At 39.5% G+C, this 20,705-nt stretch overlaps 1 protein-coding gene across 1 annotated transcript in view; it reads left to right on the top strand.

Annotated features, from left to right (window-relative positions):
* Positions 1-12,737, top strand: part of RDH10 (retinol dehydrogenase 10 (all-trans)) — a 34,480-nt gene extending 21,743 nt beyond the window's left edge. The window contains exons 3-6 of the mRNA XM_006860013.1: positions 8,617-8,715; positions 9,921-10,066; positions 12,215-12,346; positions 12,453-12,737. Of these exons, the coding sequence (XP_006860075.1) occupies positions 8,617-8,715; positions 9,921-10,066; positions 12,215-12,346; positions 12,453-12,576 (501 nt within the window). The 3' untranslated portion in view covers positions 12,577-12,737. The remainder of the gene's footprint in view (positions 1-8,616; positions 8,716-9,920; positions 10,067-12,214; positions 12,347-12,452) is intronic.
* Positions 12,738-20,705: the final 7,968 nt, after the last annotated feature.

The following is a 20,705-nucleotide window of genomic DNA, read 5'->3' as shown; positions in this document are numbered from 1 at the left end:
CAGGAATTGACAGAGTACAAATTGAAGTATTTCACAAAACTGAGACTCTCACTCACCTATGCTAAGAAATTTGGAAGACTGCTACTTGGCCAACCAATTGAAAGAGATCCCTATTTGTGCCCTTTCCAAAGAAAGGTGACCCAACAGAGTGCGGAATCTCTGAACAATATTATTATCGATATCACAAGGAGCTCTGGTAGCGTAGTGTTTACGAATCGGGCTGCGAACCTTAAGGCCAGCAGTTCGAAACTACCAGCTGTTCCACGGGAGAAAGATGAGGTGTTCTGCTCCCGTAAAGATTTACAGCCTCAGAAACCCTGTACAGGGTCGCTATGGGTTGGAAACGACTCGACGGCACTTAACAACAACAACAATCACATGCGAGTAAAATTTTGCTGAAGATAATTAAAAAATGGTTGCAGCAGTGCATCAACAAGGAGCTGCCCAAAATTCAAGCTGGATTCAGAGGAGAATGTGAAATGAGCAATAGCATGTCTGACAGCAGATGGATCTTGGCTACAAGCAGAGAATACCAGAAAGATGTTTACTTGTGCTTTACTGACAATGCAAAGGCATTGGACTGTGTGGATCATAACAAACTCTGGATAACACCATTAAGAATGGGAAATTCAGAAGACTTAATTATGCTCATAAGGAACCTGTACATAGATCGAGAGTCTGTTCAAACAGAACAAGAAGATACTCAATGGTTTAAAATCAGGAAAGGTGTCCGCCAGGGTTGTATCCTTTTACCATACTTATTCAATCTGTATGTTGAGCAAATAACCTGAGAAGCTGCACGGTATGAAGAAGAACATAACATCAGAATTGGAAGAAGACTCATTAAGAACCTGTGATAGGCAGATGACACAACCGTGCTTGCTGTAAATGAAGAGAACTACTGATGAAGGTCAGACTGCAGCCTTCATATGGATTGCATCTCAATGTAAAGAAAACAAAAATCCTCACAACTGGACCAATAAATAACATAAATGGAGAAAAGATTGAAATTTTTGCTTGGATCTACAATCAGCGCTCATTGAAGTAGCAGTCAAGAACTCAAACGAACAAATCTGCAAAATATTTAAAGTGATCAAAACCAAAGATGTCACTTTGAAGACCAGGGTGCACTTGACCTAAGCCCTGGTATTTTCAGTCACCTCATATTCATGTGAAAGTTGGACAATCAGTAAAGAGATATAGTAGAATCAATGCATTCTGTGTTGGTGATGAATATTGAAGAGTACTAGAAAACAAATGAACCTGTCTTGGAAGAAGTACTTCAAAAAGAGACTTTATCTGTTATACTTTGGACACGTTGTCGGAAATGACTGGTCCCTGGTAAAGGACATCATGCTTTGTAAAGGGTCTGTGAAAAAGAGGAAGACCTTCAAGGAGATGGGTTGCAAAGTAACAGCAACAATGGATCCAAACATAGCAACAATTGTGAGGATGGTCCAGGACCAGGCAGTGTTCCATTCTGCTTTTCATAAATTGCTTTGAGTCCATTAACGGCTGTACTGCTCTCAACAACACTGCAAAAAAAGACACCTCACAGACCCTTAATAAGTGAAATCTAAGTTCAAGGATAACCTAAAATTAGTTTTCAAGAGGAATCTTTCAAGAAGTTTCCACAGTAAGTAATATAAAAAAGGGAAGAATTTGAATTCTTTATGTGAAATTAAAGGGATGACGAAAGTTAATCATGAGGACATTTCTGGGCTGTACTTTTGGAACAGGGGCAAATGAGTCCTGTCACTGCTGATGGCCTGAGCCATGGCTGAGCTCAGTGCATGTGCCCTTGCCAAGAAGAACCAAAACCTCTACCCTTTGGGAGGTCTGTCTTATTACATTATCTGCTAGGATCTTGAGTATGGGGTAAAGCAACGGGACTTATGACAACTTGTTGTCTGGCAGACTATATGGCTGCAATTTTGTGAGGTATTTTCATTATTCCATAAAGAAAAAGGAGCCTAAACTCAAGGAAGATCATTGAGTACTCCTTTGGGCATCCAGTACTCTCAGGTGGCAGTTCATGGAAAAACAGGATTTCAAAGACCTTGTTCAGCATTCATAGGTTCTGTTAAAACATTGAGCTGCACTGGTTTCACATAAAACAGAAAAATCAATGATTGTTTCACACAGATAATTTATAATTTAATATGTAGGAGACAAGAGTTCTTGCTATATTATTTTTTAAAATACAACCATGGCAACATAACTATTTAATGAATAGATATTTTTACTGATCACCAGATGCTAACAACTACATTAATGAAGTTGATACCTTATTGAGCTATTTATGAGAGTCTTATGAAAGTAATAACTTCATTGTTATGACTTGTACTTTGAATGTATGGTGGGAACTGAAGAAAGAATTGAATATAGAACACTTTGGAGCTAAGAAACCATGGAGCTATCTCCTCGTTATCTCACAAGTTGAGTTAAACCAAGATTCAGAGAGCATTCAAGGAACAATAAAAGATAGGTTAAGTCTTGGCAGAATCAGGACTGTGTGGTCTCTGGATTCCAAAGACCAGTTTACTTTCCACAGCCCCATATTGGGACCCACAAAAATATTGCCAGGCTGAATTTTAAGTAACCTAGTTTCTGGTGTTTCTGTGTAGCAAGGCCTTACATATAAGAGAATGTTGGTATCTGAATCGCTGCTTTGGGGTAAATTCATCTCATTCTATAGCAGTAGGAAGACAAGTTAACAATGCGTATCTTTTGCTAGACATTCGTTAGAAAAACCCAGCTCTTTTATTAGCTTCTTGGTTTCAGGGTAACTAACTTTAGGAGTATTTTTGTGTGTGTGTCTTAAGTAGTAACTACTATGCCGTTAAACTGTTCTGTGGCCTCAGAATAAAAATTAAAAAAAATTTTTTTTAAATGGCATGTGTAACATTGGTACACATTTGACTATGATGATGCATTCTTTAGTCTCCTTTCTAAAGAAAGAACATCTTGTCTCGATCTGATAGGAATGAAGGTGAACATTTTGTAAAGTCTGAGTGTATTGCCAGGCTTAGCTATCTTGGGACTTTATTGCACAATTGGTCAGGAGACCTTTCTGTGTGTACAAACTCAGGTGGGTGGATGGGGGTGGCTCATTAAACAACTTGAATTTCAGAATTTGTGTTGTCAACCGCAACTACAATATTTAAGTCAATATACTGCTAGTAAATGTAGATTTAGTCTGCTTTACTTCCTAGTTAGATATTCTGTAATGAATAAAAGTACTTTTTCAAGTAACACTTGATATGATCAAAATAAAGTTTTGTGGTCAATATATTCATTATTATAGCAACAACAGAGTAGCTATTTGTCGTTATCCAAACTAGCCATTTTTAACCTTTGAACACATACTAATTTATTTTATTAACCCTCACAACACACATTTCACTATATTTTCAGTCTTTTAAATAGCTTGTGCTGATGAATCATTGTTTTCCTGGAGCAATGACTGAACTCCGAGCGAAATGTGCCACCAGATGTCATTTTTGCCTTGTAAATAAGTGTGAGAATATGCTTTTGTGATTCTGATAAAGATAAGTCTTCCTGGATGCAACATTGGCAGAAGCAGCAAACTGAGGGAAATGAGACTTCACAATTTGGAGGGGCAACATAAGGATTTCTAGTTACGTGGTTTTTTTGTTCAGTGGAGATTTCATTGTAATTTCCCACTACCCCAAACCCTGCATGATGCTTGTTTGTTTTGTTAAGAGTCTTAAAACCTTTCAGCACATCAGAAAGCTGTGATATGCCGTGTACTGATGTGTTGTTTACCCATCACAATTGTATTGTCCTCTTTAGACATAAATGTGCATTGTCTCTTGGAAATTCAAATAAGAGATAAACACTTAAACAACTTTAAAAAAAAAAAGTATTGAATTAATCACAGAACAATTGTGCATATGCCTTGCTGTAATAACACTGTGAAGCCTTTTCCTACTGTGAAAAAATGAAATTTGCTTTCTTCACCTGGAATTGCTTACAGATATGGGGAGCACAGTCCTGGGTGTTCTACGTACACACTTTTGCTCTCAATCTAGAAACTTCAAAAGTGCAATTTTGCAAAATCCCATGTTTCCTTGCATTCTCTTTTGCTTCACTTTAGACTGATTTGTCCTGACACTGCAGCTGCACAGTCTGTCATTAAGAGCATCAGGAATAAACTGGAGGGCTGGGCCTGTTGGAAGTTAATTTGGCATAAACCTAACTTTCAAAGATTTCTAGATGTATGACATGGCACGTCTAAGTTCCAGTTACTTACGTTTCTTTCCGAGTTCTTACTTATATTATAAATGTCTTTCACGGTTGTCTTTCAAAGCACTCTCAGTGCTTGGGAGGGGAATGTTGAGGAACCATGGTACCCCGAGGCTTGTAAGTCATGTTTTCTAAGCATGTCAGTGTGTGCGTTTGCTGGAATTACATGGCAACTTGTCACTGGGTCGTTAGCTGATTATCATTTTGGAGTCTTGTGATAAAGTTAAGCATGGGCACCATAGGATAGGCACTACACTTTGTTGAGTCGATTCTAACATACAGCGACCCTATATAGGATTTCTGAGGAGCAGCTAGTGGGTTTCAGCTGCTGATCTTGTGGTTCGCAATCCAATGCTGATTCTACAATGCCACCCAGGAGTCCAAACACTAGACTACTGACTCCTGAGTGGACAGTTCAGATCCACCAGGCACTCCTTGGAAACCGTATACAAGGTTGCTATGAGTGGGAACCAACTCAATGGCACTAAATCACAGTAATCAAAGCTTTATATAATCGATATTAATAATTTCCTGTTTTGCAGAAAAGATGATCTCTAGGTCTTTTCCAACTTTACATTCTCTTATCCCTCCTTGTTCAAATGAGACAGAGGGATATATATTGGTGGTGGTGGTGGTTCCAACTCATAGCGACCCTGTATATAGTGTTTCTGAGGAGCAACTTGTGAGTTTGAACTCCGACCTTGTAGTTCAAACCAACCTCGAGGATGAGTGCTTATCCTTTGGCACCACACCAGGATGTGACTCTGAAACTGCCCAGATCAATGATCAGCCCTTTTATCCTGATGAGGCACTAGATAGATGTGATACTGTTTCTTAGAGTAGAATTCTCTGCATAGGTTTAGCATCTAGCTAACCTTGCCAACCTCCATGAGCAGCAACTAACTCGCTGGTAATTCCTGCCCGAGATAGCCCATCCTTGGAGTTGATTTAACACAGCCGTCTTGTTTGGTATATATTATCTGAGTAGTTCCTCTTAGATTCACTGAGAGAGGCGGTACAGGTATGAATTTATACATAAGCCATTTGAGATTTGCCCTTTATGTTCTTCTAATGACTCTTTGAGACAACGTTAAAGATCATGAGCCCTAACTTGAACTGACTGGTGTCATGGCAACTAGCACTTCACCTTTTGCTGGTCCCCACTGCATACATACTGCAATATTTGTGCACATTAATAATTCATTACAAAGTGCCAGATTTCTTTGTGCTGTCAAACTGTGTCAAGGGTCGACTATTCTGTGCTATCTCAGATGTCACCTTCCAGACTTTTGAGGGCAAGAGTAATTAGAAAGGGAAACTAGTCTGGTTATTTGAGAAAATTCCTGAAAATGTGATGCTTTCTAGCCACCCATGAGTAGCATTTTTCTTGTAAAGTAAGGGATAGAATTAGTGTTGATCAGGGTTTATTTGATAATGTGCCCCAGACATAAGGCAGAGTTTGGCTGCAGAAAGAACACACCAGTGATAATTGCTCACCTCCATTCAGCCAGTGAAGGAAGTGATTAGCCGTCATAGTGCTCACTCACAAGTGAAACTTGAGCACGGGTTTAAAAGAAGTGTGAGTGGTCCTGATGTGAATGCTCTTCTCCCAGGCTTATCTTTATCCAGCACACATCAGGAGCTCAGTAAGTATTTGACATGAGCTTCGGAGTCCAACTGTCTGGGTTCCAAGGCTGGTTGTGCTGGTTGTATGGCCTTGAGTGGTTTACAGTTTACTCAACAACTTGTTTGTTGTTGTCCACATTGTTAGTAGTAGTTGTAGTAATTGCAGTATTTTACCTATGAGTACTGAACCTCTCCAGGTGAAGAACATCGCCCTTTGTCTTGGAATGTAGAAAATAGATTGACACATTAGAGATTATTTATATAGAAGGCCCCTTGCTTAGGGGAGGGAATAAATTACATATTTTGCTAATATCTTCATGTTTTGTTTGTTTAACTGATTTCTCACTCTCAAAAGAAAACTACATTTAAAAAACAAACACAAAACTATATTATAACAAGCCTGCTTTAGACTTTGCTAACTACTTAATGTGAAGCATATTTGCTTGAAAATATGTTTACAACACAGAATTGCAAAAGATTTTACCTCACATAACCATGTTTAGATTCTTTCATATCTTTTTTTTGTTTTGTTTTAAAAACCAAACTGATAACTGGCCATTTGGATCACTATTTTTTTCTTTGCGGGTAGATGGTTGGCAGAGCAGCTCCAAATCAGCTTCTAGAATATGCAGACATAGTATCCTGTGTGTGTGAAGGAGAAACTAGAACTGCTTTATGTTTGGTGTACTGATGTAACACACAATTCAGGGCTGGTAAGTATCAGCCAACTCATAGTAACTGTCTGCACAACAGAATGAAGCACTCCCCAGCCTGGCACCATCCTCAGAAGCATTCCCAGGTGTTGTAGCCACTGACTGGGTCATCAGTCCATCTCCTTGGGGGTCTTGCTCTCTTTTTACTGACTCTCTACCAAACATGATGTCCTTTTTCAGGGACTGGTCCTTTCTGACAATATTTCTTGTCCAGAGTATTACAGAAGTCATCTCACCATCCTCACCAACACCATAATTCAAAGGCATCAAATCTTCCTTGGTTTTCCTTATTCATATTTTTGATATAGTAGCCACACATATAACCTATTAATCCTAAAGTTTAATTAATCATTACCTGAAATACCAGGTCTCAACTTTTTGTACTATCAAAAAGATCAAAACAAAAATTACTGTCAGAATTGTCCTAACCATTCTGGTCCCAGAATGTATCTTAGAGATAAAGACAAAAAAGACAGTCCCAGAAAATGTATCTTAGAGAAATAGACAAAGTCAAGGTGGACTAGAATAAAAATTAGCCAAAGGCATAAGTCCCTAAATACTTTCAATGCATAATTAGGAGACTTCAGTGAAGTACTTTGAAGAATATAAATATGTGGTTGAATTGTATAGGCGGGCACTAGGGGTAGATTGTCGTGATGGATGGGGACCAGCCTAGAGTGGCAGGTGAAAGTAAGGATGGCATATAGAGACTTGGAGTCATCAGGGTAGGAAATGAGTGCTGGGGGAGGGTGTTGTACGATTGCCCAGGAGTCAAACTGGAGAAAACCTTGGGATACTTAGCAAAGAATGGCAACCGCATGCATCATGGATTGGAGCATAAAAAACTTCAGCACTAATGAAATCAAGCTTTTTGATCTTGTACATGTAAAAGTTATAATAAATTAGATATTCATACTTAAAACAAATGCTCGGTGATACTGTGGCCAAGAAATCCTTCAAGAAAGGAATGTAACTCTTCTCTACATAAACTGTATAGTGTTGTTTTGTATTTTGTTTTTTTTTTTTAACAACATAAATCATGGGAAGCTGTGTTGGCAGTAGGCTATAACTCAATAGTAGACAGATTACTGTTTGCTGTTTTCTTTTAAGAAGCAGGTTATAAAACTGTTGGACATCTGGTAACGTAGTTAATAGATCATCCTAAAGCAATTTGAAGTTGATACTCATTTTTTTTTTTTTTTAAATACAGCATTGCATTTTGAAAGCCAGAGAGTTTAGTGGATAAGGAATCAGCACTTCCTTGGGACTTCGCCCATGTAGCTTTTTAATTCTAAATGACTGGTCACCTGCCTCCATGAAAGAGTCATTCCCAGTAAACTCCACAGTATGGTGCAGGCATTTAAAATGCTACACGTTGTGTTCAGTGCCGAGTTACCATTATGACACATTCTCATCCTAAATGATTCTCTACTTTTGTCCTAAAATATTTTCATTCAGCACCTGTGAGTATAGTACACCTTGGTAGCAAAGCTCTGGACACTGGAACATGATGATGGGAGAGCTCTTCTTTTGTGGGCCTATTCCTACTTAGACATAGTCATGTGGGAAGCATTAATACAGACTCCTATGAGTAGGACCCAACTCCACGGCACACTACCACCATCACCACCACCACCAGCAGCACACACGGGTAGACTGTAGGACCCTCACAAACTGAGGTGTCAAAGCACTTCAGTGCCTCTGATCTAGTGTCACTGCCTGAAGTGGGAGTAATAGCTGTCCTTTCATCTGTGGACATTGTAGCCCAAAGCTTTTGTCTTGCAGTCTTATTGACTATGGCTTATGACCTGCAGTGCCAATGATATGGTGTCAAAGTAACCAGAGGCTTGTAGGACCTCTCGTTGTTAAATAGATTTTTTTTCTTTTTAATGAATTGGGAACTGTAATAGTATGTAGGTAAAAACTTGTCTTATAATCTTGAATTCGGTATTAGATGAAACTCATGACATCAGTTCTAAAGTTTGACTCTACCTTTTTTGTTTTTCAGACAACTAAGGCTTTTCTTCCCACAATGCTGGAGATTAATCATGGTCATATTGTGACAGTTGCAAGCTCCTTGGGATTGTTCAGTACTGCTGGAGTTGAGGTTTGTCAGATATAAAGCAATTTCCTTCATTTAACTGGTTTTCATGTGAGGAATATACCAAAATCCTAAGGATGGTATTGTCTGTGAAAACATTTTACCTGTGTGCTGTTTGCAGAATGTTCCACAATAACAGGGGGGGAAATTGTACCTACTGACAACTGTCAAAATGCAATTCTACCTCTCTTGCCATAAAATCACCTCGCTGGTTTGACAAAGGAGCAGCAGTTAAAGACCTGGTTGGGCAGCCTCAGCACAGCCCATTTTCATTAGCAGTTCTGCTGGATGATGCTGAAGGCGTACGGTCAAGAATGGAGCTGTGGGAGGACAGTGGCAATCCTGTGGTACGAGGTGCATGAGGCCAACCGCTGAGGTTCTGTTTTGGTTAAGCTTGCTGACAGTGTGCTCTCTCATGTTAGGTCATCAGCTGAGATGGCCACCTCAAATGTGAGGCATCCTAAGCTCTTAAATTTGTAGAAATGAACCTCTTAAAAGAACTGGGTTCAATCAGACTCTGTTCTTCACCATATTCAAATCCAGAGCATGTGTGTGTGTAGTTTTTTGTGCTGTTTGCATAAAATAGAAAACATCACTTTATACTATAGAATTTCTACATTCAAGGGATTTACATTTCCATTCCTGAATTTAAAGTTGAGTCATGGAGAAGAACTTTCTATACCATGTATCCTAAGATTAAGTTCTAGTTTAAGTTCATAGGGTATGGTTATCGTTTTCATTTTACTTTACTGTGAAAAGAAAGTCAGATCACAACAATTTATATCCTAAGCTAGACTTGTCTTTGTTCTTCTAACATAAATTTAAACAAACTGGGTTTTCAGTCTAGTTTACTGAACAAGAGACCATTTGTAAGTTTTCCAGACACTTCAAAGTGAACCTCTGCCCATTTTTAACTTCAGCTTGTTAGCTTTCATAGAATCCTTTTGTGGTAACGTCCCTGAAGTAATATGATCCGTAGTTGATTTAGCAAAAAGTATTCATCTGTTTCTGCTGTTGCTTTGAAAATACTGTTTCTACCCTGAACCACATCAGCTATCAGTCTTTTAGAACAGTTTCCTTTTCTATGCTTAGTCACCTGTAACTTTTTGTATCAAGCATCTAACCAAAGCAATAGGACCAGGGAAGTGTCTGTTTGGTAGGGAGTTTGTGCACTTACGTAACATTTCTGTTCTCTCTCCCCTCTAACTCAGGATTACTGTGCCAGTAAATTTGGAGTTGTGGGTTTTCATGAATCACTGAGCCATGAACTAAAGGCTGCTGAAAAAGATGGCATTAAAACAACATTGGTTTGCCCTTACCTTGTAGACACTGGCATGTTCAGAGGCTGCCGAATCAGGTCAGTAAAAGCTTATTTTTCTTTTTTTAAAACTCATCTTCCCATATCAGGAGAATATAGGAATTGGACCTTCAAAACGTAGTCTTGCATTTTAACATTCAATAATTAACTATAGTTTTTATCGGTCATGGTTTATAAAATTTCTGGATTAGAAAAGATTGCTGATGTGTAGTGCTTGTTTTCGTCTAATCTTTATTATTGTAAATGTATGAACAGCACAACATTTGCCACATCAGCATGTTTTGTTTAGTGGGATCAGTTACTGCAATCCTGCTGTACCATTACTTTTCAGAAGTTAATCTAGAAGCACAAGAAAAGAAATGGCTTCCCCACACCTCCCAGGGAAAAAAAGTAAATACACAGCATTTTTTAACAAGCTGCTTTTTTAGAAGTTCTTTTGTTTATACATTATTTAGAGCAAAACAAAACCTACTGCCATCAAGTTGATTCCGACTCATAGCAAACCTAATGGATAGGATAGAACTGCCCAGTACAGTTTCCAAGGCTGTAAATCTTTTCAGAAGCAAATGGCCACACTTTCTCCCACAGTTGGTGTGTTCGAACCACCAACCATTGAGTTAACAACCAAGCACTTAACCACTGCATCACCAGGGCTCTTTTCTGCAATCTTTATGTGTTGCTGTTCCATGCCATCAAAGTCAGTGCTAACTCATAGTGACCCTGTGTAAGGTTTTTGAAGGTGGGTTGAACCACTGACCTAATGTTGCTATTAAGTGCCGTGTAGTTGGTTTCAAGTCATCTTTCTCCTTTAGAGTGGCTGGTGATCTCAAATGACCAACTTTGTAGTTCACAATCCAGTGCTTATTGTATGAAGCTACCATGCTCCTCGACCTAATAAAAGTATTGGTCAAAAAGGGACTCCAGGAGAGGTGACTTTACCATGACAGATTCTGGAATGAAAGTCTGTCACAGAAGAGCAGGGAGCCTTCTAATAGATCTTGGAATGTTATACTCTAGATTTGTAGACTTCCTTTTTGCTGGGAGTATATGGAGCTAGATTCACTCTGATAGAGTGAGAAGAACTGTTTGGATTTCCCAAAAATGAAATAAAATACTCACACACTTTGGCATATGGAAATATAAACAAGAAGTTACATCTAACTTGAGATGAACTAAGTAAGCAAAACTGAATCATTAAGAGGATACTTGTGAGTCCTCCTTATTTTGAGATCTCTGCTTAGATGAATTTGAAAGTCAAAGGAAGATAACTAACCCAGTTCCCTATAGACTTAGTGGCCATTCCTAACACACACTGAACCTGGACAAGCAGTGCAGTCGGTGGAGGGTGATTTATTGCCTCCATTCTTAAAATGGAAGCGTTATGGTTGAATCATCTCAAACGGACCCAGGTCCAGACTCAGGAATAGAGTGGTGCTCAGCCTCTTTGCCCTGGTTGAGTCGAGTGGGCATGAGATAAGTAGATGGCGGTGGTGGGACAACAGAAAGGGAAAGGAAGAAGCCGTATTGTGCTAGGTTATTTCAGCATATAACTAACTTAGTGGATTCAACTAAAGTTACAGAGCCCCTGAAAATCTCCCTATTCAGACATTCTGGTAATCATAAAACTTTTATTTCACTCAGAAAGGCTATGCCAATGTTTTGAGCACAGTGATTTTTACTACATTTACTACAAAAAGCTGGGCATCTTGTGTGAATATGGTGTTTGTTATATCAAACACCTTGTATGTTTTCTGTTGCAAGGAAAAAAGAAAAAAATCTGAAATGCACTGTAAGGCATTGAATAATATGAATTTCTCATTTTAAGGGAAAGCAGACCAATTTTATTTTAACTTGGCTTTCCAGCTTTTGCAAATAAAATACATTCATAGTAGGAAAATATTGGGTACGTAAAAGCACAATGAAGAAAATAAAGCATGCCCATAAGCTCACTGTTTCTGTTGTTAAGTGCCATCGAGTTGGTTCTGACTCATAACTATCCTGAGAGTTCCAAGGAGTGTGGCTGGTGGGTTTGAACTGCCAGCCTTGGGAATGTATTTCCACTTTCATGTTTTGGGTTAATTCTTTGTGTGTGTTGGTGACAAATGTATACTTGGGGATAAATCAGGTAATTCTTAATTCCTAGTTAATTGGGTTAATTATTATTTTCATGATTTGAATAACTTTCAGGAAAGAAATTGAGCCTTTCCTGCCCCCTCTGAAGCCTGATTACTGTGTGAAGCAGGCCATGCAGGCCATCCTCACTGACCAGCCCATGATCTGCACCCCGCGGCTCATGTACATCGTGACCTTCATGAAGAGGTAAGTCTGCTTGGAGGTGTTCCTACGTGGGCCCATTCGTTTTGCCTGCCCTTCTGGCTCAGAGCAGGTTTCTTGTTGACTAACGATCGTGACTTTCCTCTTTCAGCATCCTCCCTTTCGAAGCAGTTGTGTGTATGTATCGGTTCCTGGGAGCGGACAAGTGTATGTACCCCTTTATTGCTCAAAGAAAGCAAGCCACAAACAATAATGAAGCAAAAAATGGAATCTAAGAATCTTTTTGTATGGAATATCACTTATAGTAGGAGATGATCAAAATGTTTCAATCCAGTGCACATCAGCATTACTGACAGACATCCTCTGGATTCTACACCCATGTTGACTTTCTTTTTTTAATCAACTTTTTTAAAAAAATAATAAAGTGTGAATTAACTGAATAGAGTACTGGGAAAATGTGATCAGTGAAAATGAAGTTAGATTGTTGCCAGCGGGGTCCTTTTAGAGAGAACCCTAAAACCAATCAAACCTTTAGACGTGCCCTGTATGGTATCTTCAGACTACCATTATCTTTTGTAATGAACAGAAAGTCTAAAGATAACAACTACAGTGTGTTTCATGTGTGGTGTTTTTTCTCAATTCCCTTAGAGTTTATTAATTCTTATAATTAAACTCTAGTCTCTTAAACTCTAGCCAGTTGACATCCTTGCAACTTCAAGGACTAATAGTGCTATAATTTCTCATGTTTCCTAAGTTTCTGTTTTGCTAAACCTATGTGGCTTTTTCATGGTATTTGTGTGTTCAGCTCTGTTAAAAAGGAATTTCAATCTCTTTCAATTTGAGGTGAATAATATTTGAGTTTTGTAATAAAAGTGATTAGGTCTCTTTTTAAAATGATAATAACTAAAGCATTAGCCGAATTTTCTATTTTCGCTCTTGAAATATTTCATTAAGTATCTATTGCTCTGGAGACCTAGTTATCCAAAAAGCCCACACATTTTCTACCTGTGAATTTTGCTGCATACTGAAAGTGCCCTTTCCTCAGGAAGCTGCTGTGTTTCTTGTCTTTGGATGGATTCTTATCAAGCTCACATAGCAGCTCCACAAAGAAACCGTTTCTACAACTGGGACCTTCTACCAAGAAAAGTCCCTACTTTTGTGCCAACCATGATTAGTGAGGGGGAAAAAAAAATCATATTCTATGGAGTATGTATGGAAGGGTGTAAAGATTCTTTTGAAAGTTTTGTTCACATTGTAGAACAGCAAATGAGATTTTTACAGTATTTTTTTGTAAAGCAAACTATTTTGTGCCTTGAATTTGGTATATGTGTATTAGTGAAACATTGTAAAAGTGAACTTCTACCTCTGTATCTAAATGTATACCATCCACTTGTAAATTACTATAAACTATTATGTGATTGCTTTTTTTTTTTTTTTTTTTTAGAATGTCTTGTTTAAATAGTGACCAATGTTTAAGGCTAATAAAATAAGCCAACTTTTACTAATTAATTGGGAAGTTTTATAAAGGACTGATTAAATTTAAAGAATTAACTTACATAAAACTGACTGTGTGATTATTAACTCTCAGCAGTATAAGGAAACTACCATGGGTTCGGGTTCTGGTTTTGCCTTTTCAGTGCCCTCTCCTGCCTAAAATGCTTGAATAGGCTGGGAACAGACACTCACTACTTAAGGTGCCATAGACTCAAGTTTCCCGCGTTCCCATCTACTCAGACACAGTCATGGGCTTCTTTATACTGAAAGTGGGAAAACAAAGAGTCTGTTACCTGGGTGGCTATGCACAGATCAAATCTCTGCACACTATCCACATAGGCAAGGTTCCATTATTGTTAAAATGAGTTCCATGGAGTCGAGTCTGTTCCAGCTCATGTGTGTCAGAGCAGGGTTCCAGTGACTGATTTTTCAGAGACACAATCACAAGGCCTTTCTTCTGAAGTGACTCGGAGTAGACTCAAACCTCTAACTTCTTGGTTAGTAGTCGGATGCATTACCTATTTGTACCACCCAGGGACAACAGGCTTGCTTTTAGTGTCTCCAGCGCTGGTCTGAAGGAATAGCTTCATCACAGGTTATAATTTCTCTTTATAAATAACCAATCCTGAGGCCATAATAGCAATGGAGGGAGTTTTGTTGTTGTTCAGTGCTACTGGGTTGGTTCCAACTCATTGCGAACCGTGTATAGGATTTCCAATGAACGACTTGGTGGGTTTGAATCACCGACCTTGTGGTTAGCAGTCCAGTGCTTATTCTTTAGTCACACCAAGACTCCGATGGAGATATTGCTATTGTTGTTACATGCCATCGAGTCGGTTCTGACCCATAGTGACCCTGTATAGGGTTTCCGAGGAGTAGCTGGTGAACTTGAACTACTGACCTTGCAGTTCAAACAGCTTTACAGTCTGACGCATTAACCCACAGCACCACACCAGGACTCTGATGGAGGTATTGTTGTTGTTGTGAAGTGCCGGTGAGTCGGTGTCGACCCATAGCGACCCTGTATAGGGTTTCTGAGGAGCAGCTGGTGAGCTTGAACCACCAACCTTGCAGTTCAAATGGCTTTGCAGTCTGGAGCATTAACCCACAGCACCTCTTAATGTTCAATGAAGTATTTAAATAACTACTATGAAGCAGTCTCATAAGCATGTGGAGTGGGAGCAGATCTTTTCAGAGGTGCTCTGGGTCTGCCTCCCAGCTAACCTGGAGCAAACTCAAGCCATCCCAGATAGATCTGTTCTAATTTAATGTCCCATTCATTTATCAACCTTAATACTAAGGAAAGTTGTCTTTCCACTAAGTTTTGTTCTCATGTGTTGCTGTTTAAACCTATTGGTGTTTTTGTTTTTTATTGCCCTTATGAGATGGTCCATTTCTAAGTGCAATAAAACCAGATTTAGTTAACTTTTTTAGTAGAGTCTCTAGTTCCTATGTCCTAACCCAGCTTAAGTTCTCCTTTGAATGATATCCAAATTTCTTTTTCCCATTTTTAGCCAAGGAGTTTGGAAGAGGATATAAGTTTAGGGCTACAGGAGCCTACATGCTGTATGTCTTCTTCTTAATATCTATTCTTAGTATAATGCTACACTGATGCTTGTTTGGGGTTTTTTCCTCCTTAAACATGAACTCTTCTAGCGTAGCCTATACACATGTGTTAATCACTTACATAATTGCCAAGAGCGCATTTTTTATCATTCATCAACACCACTCCTTCCCTCACCTTGATATTAATATTGTCTTTGAATATGTTCTCTTTTTTTGTAACCTTGGCCCATTCATGCCAATGTTCAGGGCTACTCGGCTCAAGGCTGGACCCCCTATGGATACCACTTGTGCCCCTCTCTCCACACCCCAGTTAATATTAACCCCATCTGCAAAAAAATGTTACCAACCGCCTCTCTCATAACACTTTCTCTATTGAGTTCAATAGCCACACAGAATTCAGATACTATACTCACGGTTTTGGGGTTTATTAGGGAAGCTGCTGTTGTTAAATGCCATCGAGTTGGTTTCATCCATAGTAATCCTGTATAGGGTTTCCGAAGAGCGGCTGATGAGCTTGAACCTCCAACGTTGCAGTTCAAACTGACTTTGCTGTCCAGCGCTAGGGAAGTTAGCAGATAACAATTCAGAAATTCTCAGGGCACAATCGTTCTAGTCAGGACTCAGAACCGCCTCTCCTGAGCCATGCCTATAGGCAGGCTTCTCCTACCTCACCAATGTTACAAAGCTCTTTTTAGACTGCTGATAAAATACCCACAGGGCATATCACACTACCATAAGCCTCAGCCTGAAGGCACTTGGCTCTAGCTCCATGGGTCAGCAAACCTAGCTCCCCTAAGTAAGTATTTGGAGACACCCCATTCTGCAAACAATCCTCCTGCCCAAAGTCACTCTGTGTTACTTGTTTTTTGGGCTGGGAAAGCCACTGCTCTGTCTCTTGCTCTGGTCCTTGGTTCTGCTGCTGCTGCTGCTGCTGCTTTAATGTCACAGCTGTCTCCTGGGTTCAGGAAGTTCAATGCACAGGGATTTCAGGGTCTGAAGAATGCACTCTATTCCTGACTCTTGATAATAGTGAATTCCCCCCTCCTGCTTCTGAGATGGTTCATTTTATATCCATGCTAGAGTTTCCAATTTTTATAATTATAATTAACTGCTAACATCTACATAGGCAACGTTCTGTCACTGCTTATCCAAGCTGAATCTTGTCATTCTATCAGTATCTTCTCCCACCTTCTCTGATCCACACGTAGCAGGGCAGACATGTTGTGGGGTGGGAGTTTCAGATTATGACTAGACGTGACATTCGATAATTCATTATACCACACTGTCCCTTTCTAACCTTTCCGTCCAGTTAATGATAAGCATATTGAGTAGCACCCAGGAAACAAAAGTTTCAAAATTAGGCAACCAAATTCCAATTGTTTTTACCCCTTGATCTACCAGGTTTTCTGCCCTACAGATTACTTGACAGGATTGAGCAGAAAGCCAGACTTTTTGTTGTGTGTTGTGGGAGAGGGAGAGATTGCATGTTTGTTTTAACAGTATCTTATTTCCTTAGCTTTCAAATTTTTCTCAAATTTAAAAAAAGTCATTTTCAAAAATTTCCAGAAATAAGTCTAAATTGATACTGACCTCAATCTCGAACATTTGTTTCACCTTCAACAAAATACAAAATCCATGAGGGCTGGAGTTCTTCCCATGCCAAGTTATTGGTTGTGTCTGAATAAAAAGAGAAGCAGGGAAGGCAAGGTTGTAGTAGACCAGAACAGCTGGGACACTGCCAAGGGACATAGTTCATCAGATCACTGGACTGGGCACCTATTAGGCTAAGGTATCTATGTCAAGGACTCAAGAAGCTTGGAGTTAATTCTGAAGTACCAATGCATGAAGCTTTATGTGCATTCGCCAAAAAAAGAAACCTCAGAGCAAGGTAAGATCTCAGCAAAGCTGAGATCTCCAAGGCTGATGATGCAATAGGTGAAGATGGGAATGGAAGCCTGGAAATTCCAGGGACTGAATTATCAGGGGCAGTATAGAGGATGAAAAAGGAAGTTTATACACTTGACTAGAACACATGTCATGGAAAAGATTCACATATGCTCCCTAAGAACATATTTTGAGAGTAGTCTTTATTCCAGTATGAGGAATAGTGTATCACTGACAGAAAAGAAGGAAGTACTATAAACATTTTTTAGCAGGATATTGGCATGAGCAGAGTTGTGAATTAATAGAATCAATTATGCTACCATCAAGGATTTCTGGGAAGCGGGAGACGATTTACAAAGGAAGCAATTGCAGTGGTCCAGCTTGTTGTTAGGTGCCATTGAATCAACTCCAACTTCAGCGAGAGTGAAATGCAGCCTGGTCCTGCTCCACCCTCACCATTGTTACAGTTGTGTCCATTGCTGCTGCCACTGTGCCAACCCATCTCCTTGGGGGTCTTTCTCTTTCTCACTGACCCTCCACTTTACCAAGCGTGATGTCCTTCTGCAGGGACTGGTTCCTTCTGAACCAGTCAGAAGTATGAGAGACGAAGTTTGCCCATGCTGAATATTAAGGAGCAGTCTGGCTGTACTTATTCCAACACAGATTGATTTGTTCTTCTAGCAGTCCATGATATTTTCAATATTTCTCTCCAACATCACAACTGAAATGCATCAATACTTCTACGACCTTCCTTTTTCATTATTAAACTTTTATATGCATATGGAGTTACTGAAAATACCATAGCCAGGGTCAAGGTACACCTTAGCCCTCAAACTTCTATCTTTGCTCTTGGACACTTGAAATGGGTCATGTGCAGCAGATTTGCCTAGTGCAAATCGTCATTTGATTTACTGACTGCTGATTCCATGAGTGTTGATTGTCGATCCAAGCAAAATGAAGTCTTTGACAGCTTCAATCTTTTCTCCATTTATCATGTTATTTATTGCCCAATTGTGAGGATTTTTGTTGTCTGTACACTGAGGTGCAGTCCATACTTAAGACTAATCTGCGATCTTTACCAGCAAGTATTTTAAGTGCTCTTTGCTTTTAGCAGGCAAGGTTGTATCATCTGTATATCACAGGTTGCTAGTGAATCTTCCTCCAATCCTGATACCATGTTCTTCTTCATATAATCAGTTTCTCAGATTATTTGCTCAGCATATAGACTGAGTAAGTGTGGTGAAAGGATACAGCCCTGGTGCACACCTTTCCTGATTCTAAACCTTTCAGTAGCCCCTTGTTCTAGTCAGACTTCCTCTTGATTTGTGTACAGGTTCTTTGTGAACACAGTAAAGTGTTCTGGAGTAGCCATTCTTGGCAATTCTATCCATAACTTGTCATGATCCACACAACCAAAAGTCTTTGTATTGTCAATAAAGAACAAGTAAGTATCTTTCTGGTATTCTCTGCATTTAGCCAAGATCCATCTGACGTCAGCAATGATATCCCTATTCCACATCCTTTTCTGGATCTAGCTTGAGTTTCTGGCAGCTCCCTGTCAATGTACTGTTGCAATCAGTTTTTAATTCAGCAAAATTTTACTTGCATGTGATATTACTGATATTGTTTGATGATTTTCTCATTCTGTTGAGTAATCTCTCTTTGGAATGGGCATAAATAGGGATCTCTTCCAATCCACTGGCCAGGTAGCTGTCTTCCAAATTTCTTGGCATAGATGAGTGAGTGCCTCCAGCGCTGCATCAGTTTGTTGAAGAATTTCTATTTGTATTTGTCAATTCCTGGAGCCTTGATTTTTGCCAATACCTTCAGTACAGCATGGACTTCTTCCTTCAGTACCATCAGTTCTTGATTATATGCCACCTCTTGAAATGCCTGAACATTGACCATTTCTTTTGATACAGTGACTCTGCATTATACCTTCTATCTTCTTTTGATGCTTTCTGCACCACTCAATATTTTGCCCATAGACTCCTTCTGTGTTACAAGTTAAGGCTTCAGTTTTTTCAGCTTGAGAAATGTTGAGTATGTTCTTCTCTTTTCGTTTTCTAACTTTGCACATCTCATTATAATGTTTTGTTTTGTCTTCTCTAGCTGCACTTTGAAAGTTTCTTTTCAGCTCTTTTACTTGATCATTTTTTCCATTTGCTTTAGCTTCGCTAAACTTGAGAATGTTTCAAAGTGTCTTTTGACATCCATTTTGGCCTTCTTTTTTACAATCTTTTAGAAGACCTTTTGCTTTCTTCCTGTATGATGCTCTTGGTGTCATCCACTGCTGTTATGGTCTTCAGTCATTAATGTCTAATGCATCAAATCTGTTCTTGAGATTGTCTCTAAATTCAGGAGGGATAGGTTCAAGGTCATATTTTGGCTTTCATGGACTTGATTTAATTTTCTTCAGTTTCAGTGCGAACTTGCAAATGAGTTGGCCCTTTAGCTAATGATACTTAGTTTTTCCACTGTCTCTTCCCACTGATGTAGTCAATTTGATGCCTGTGTATTTCATCTGGTGAGGTCCATGTATATGATCACCTTTTATGTTTAAAAAATTGTTTTAAAAGGTGTTTACAGAGAACAAACAAGATGGCTGATTGGGTGGAAGTGTCGTAAAGAGCTCCGCCAGCAACAACACAGATTACCTGACCAAGCAGGCTCAGGGGATGGTCCCAGAACTCTGAACCACATATAAAAGAATATTTAGAAGGTTGGAAGGCTTACAGCTGCGGGAATTTGTGGCAGAAGCAAAAAATCCATTGCTTTCTAGTGCGGGACGCTCGGCTGCTCCAGGTGCCACCATCTTGGTTGAGACCACACAGGGGAAGGATCAGAGCGGCCATAGACGCCTGGCAGAACCGCAGAGATAAAAGTGTGGACATTATTTTCTTTTGGTAGCTGTTCATTGGTCCCTTGCTGTCTTTGCACCTCCATTCTGGTGACTATAGGGGTGCCTGAGTTAGTGGGCACCCCAGCCCCACCCTTGGAGGTTTCTACTACGCATGTGTACAGATCTCCTTGAAATTTAAAGAGACAGTTTCCAATTAAAACCAAACGGCCACAGCTGGCACTGAACTGTTTACAACTAGAAAAAAGGCCTGAACGGGGATTGTGGAGTGGGACAAGCAGACAAAAAAGGAAATAAGCTGAAAATTAAAACCTAAATTACCTCAAAACAACCAACAGTGGCATCTTGAAATTTCTCAAGAAGAGTGAAAAGGGAAACCATTTCCTGATCACATGTACCTGGAGGCAATCAAAGAGCATACAAAATGCCAAAATACCCATCTAAGTATTAAGGCCACAGATAACTCCTGAATAAGCCCACAAAACAGAAGCAGATGACCATATCTGCACATGTCCAGAAATGAGATAAAGTGATTGAGGCAAATGAGCTGGAAGTAGACCTACACTCCATACTGGAAGATGGGCAGGCTTTGGAAATGCC

The sequence above is a fragment of the Chrysochloris asiatica genome, unplaced genomic scaffold, assembly GCF_000296735.1.
Source record: "Chrysochloris asiatica unplaced genomic scaffold, ChrAsi1.0 scaffold00036, whole genome shotgun sequence".
Taxonomy (NCBI): Eukaryota; Metazoa; Chordata; class Mammalia; order Afrosoricida; family Chrysochloridae; genus Chrysochloris; species Chrysochloris asiatica.
The sequence above is the reverse complement of the archived record's forward strand: the minus strand, read 5'-3'. Positions and strand labels throughout refer to the sequence as shown.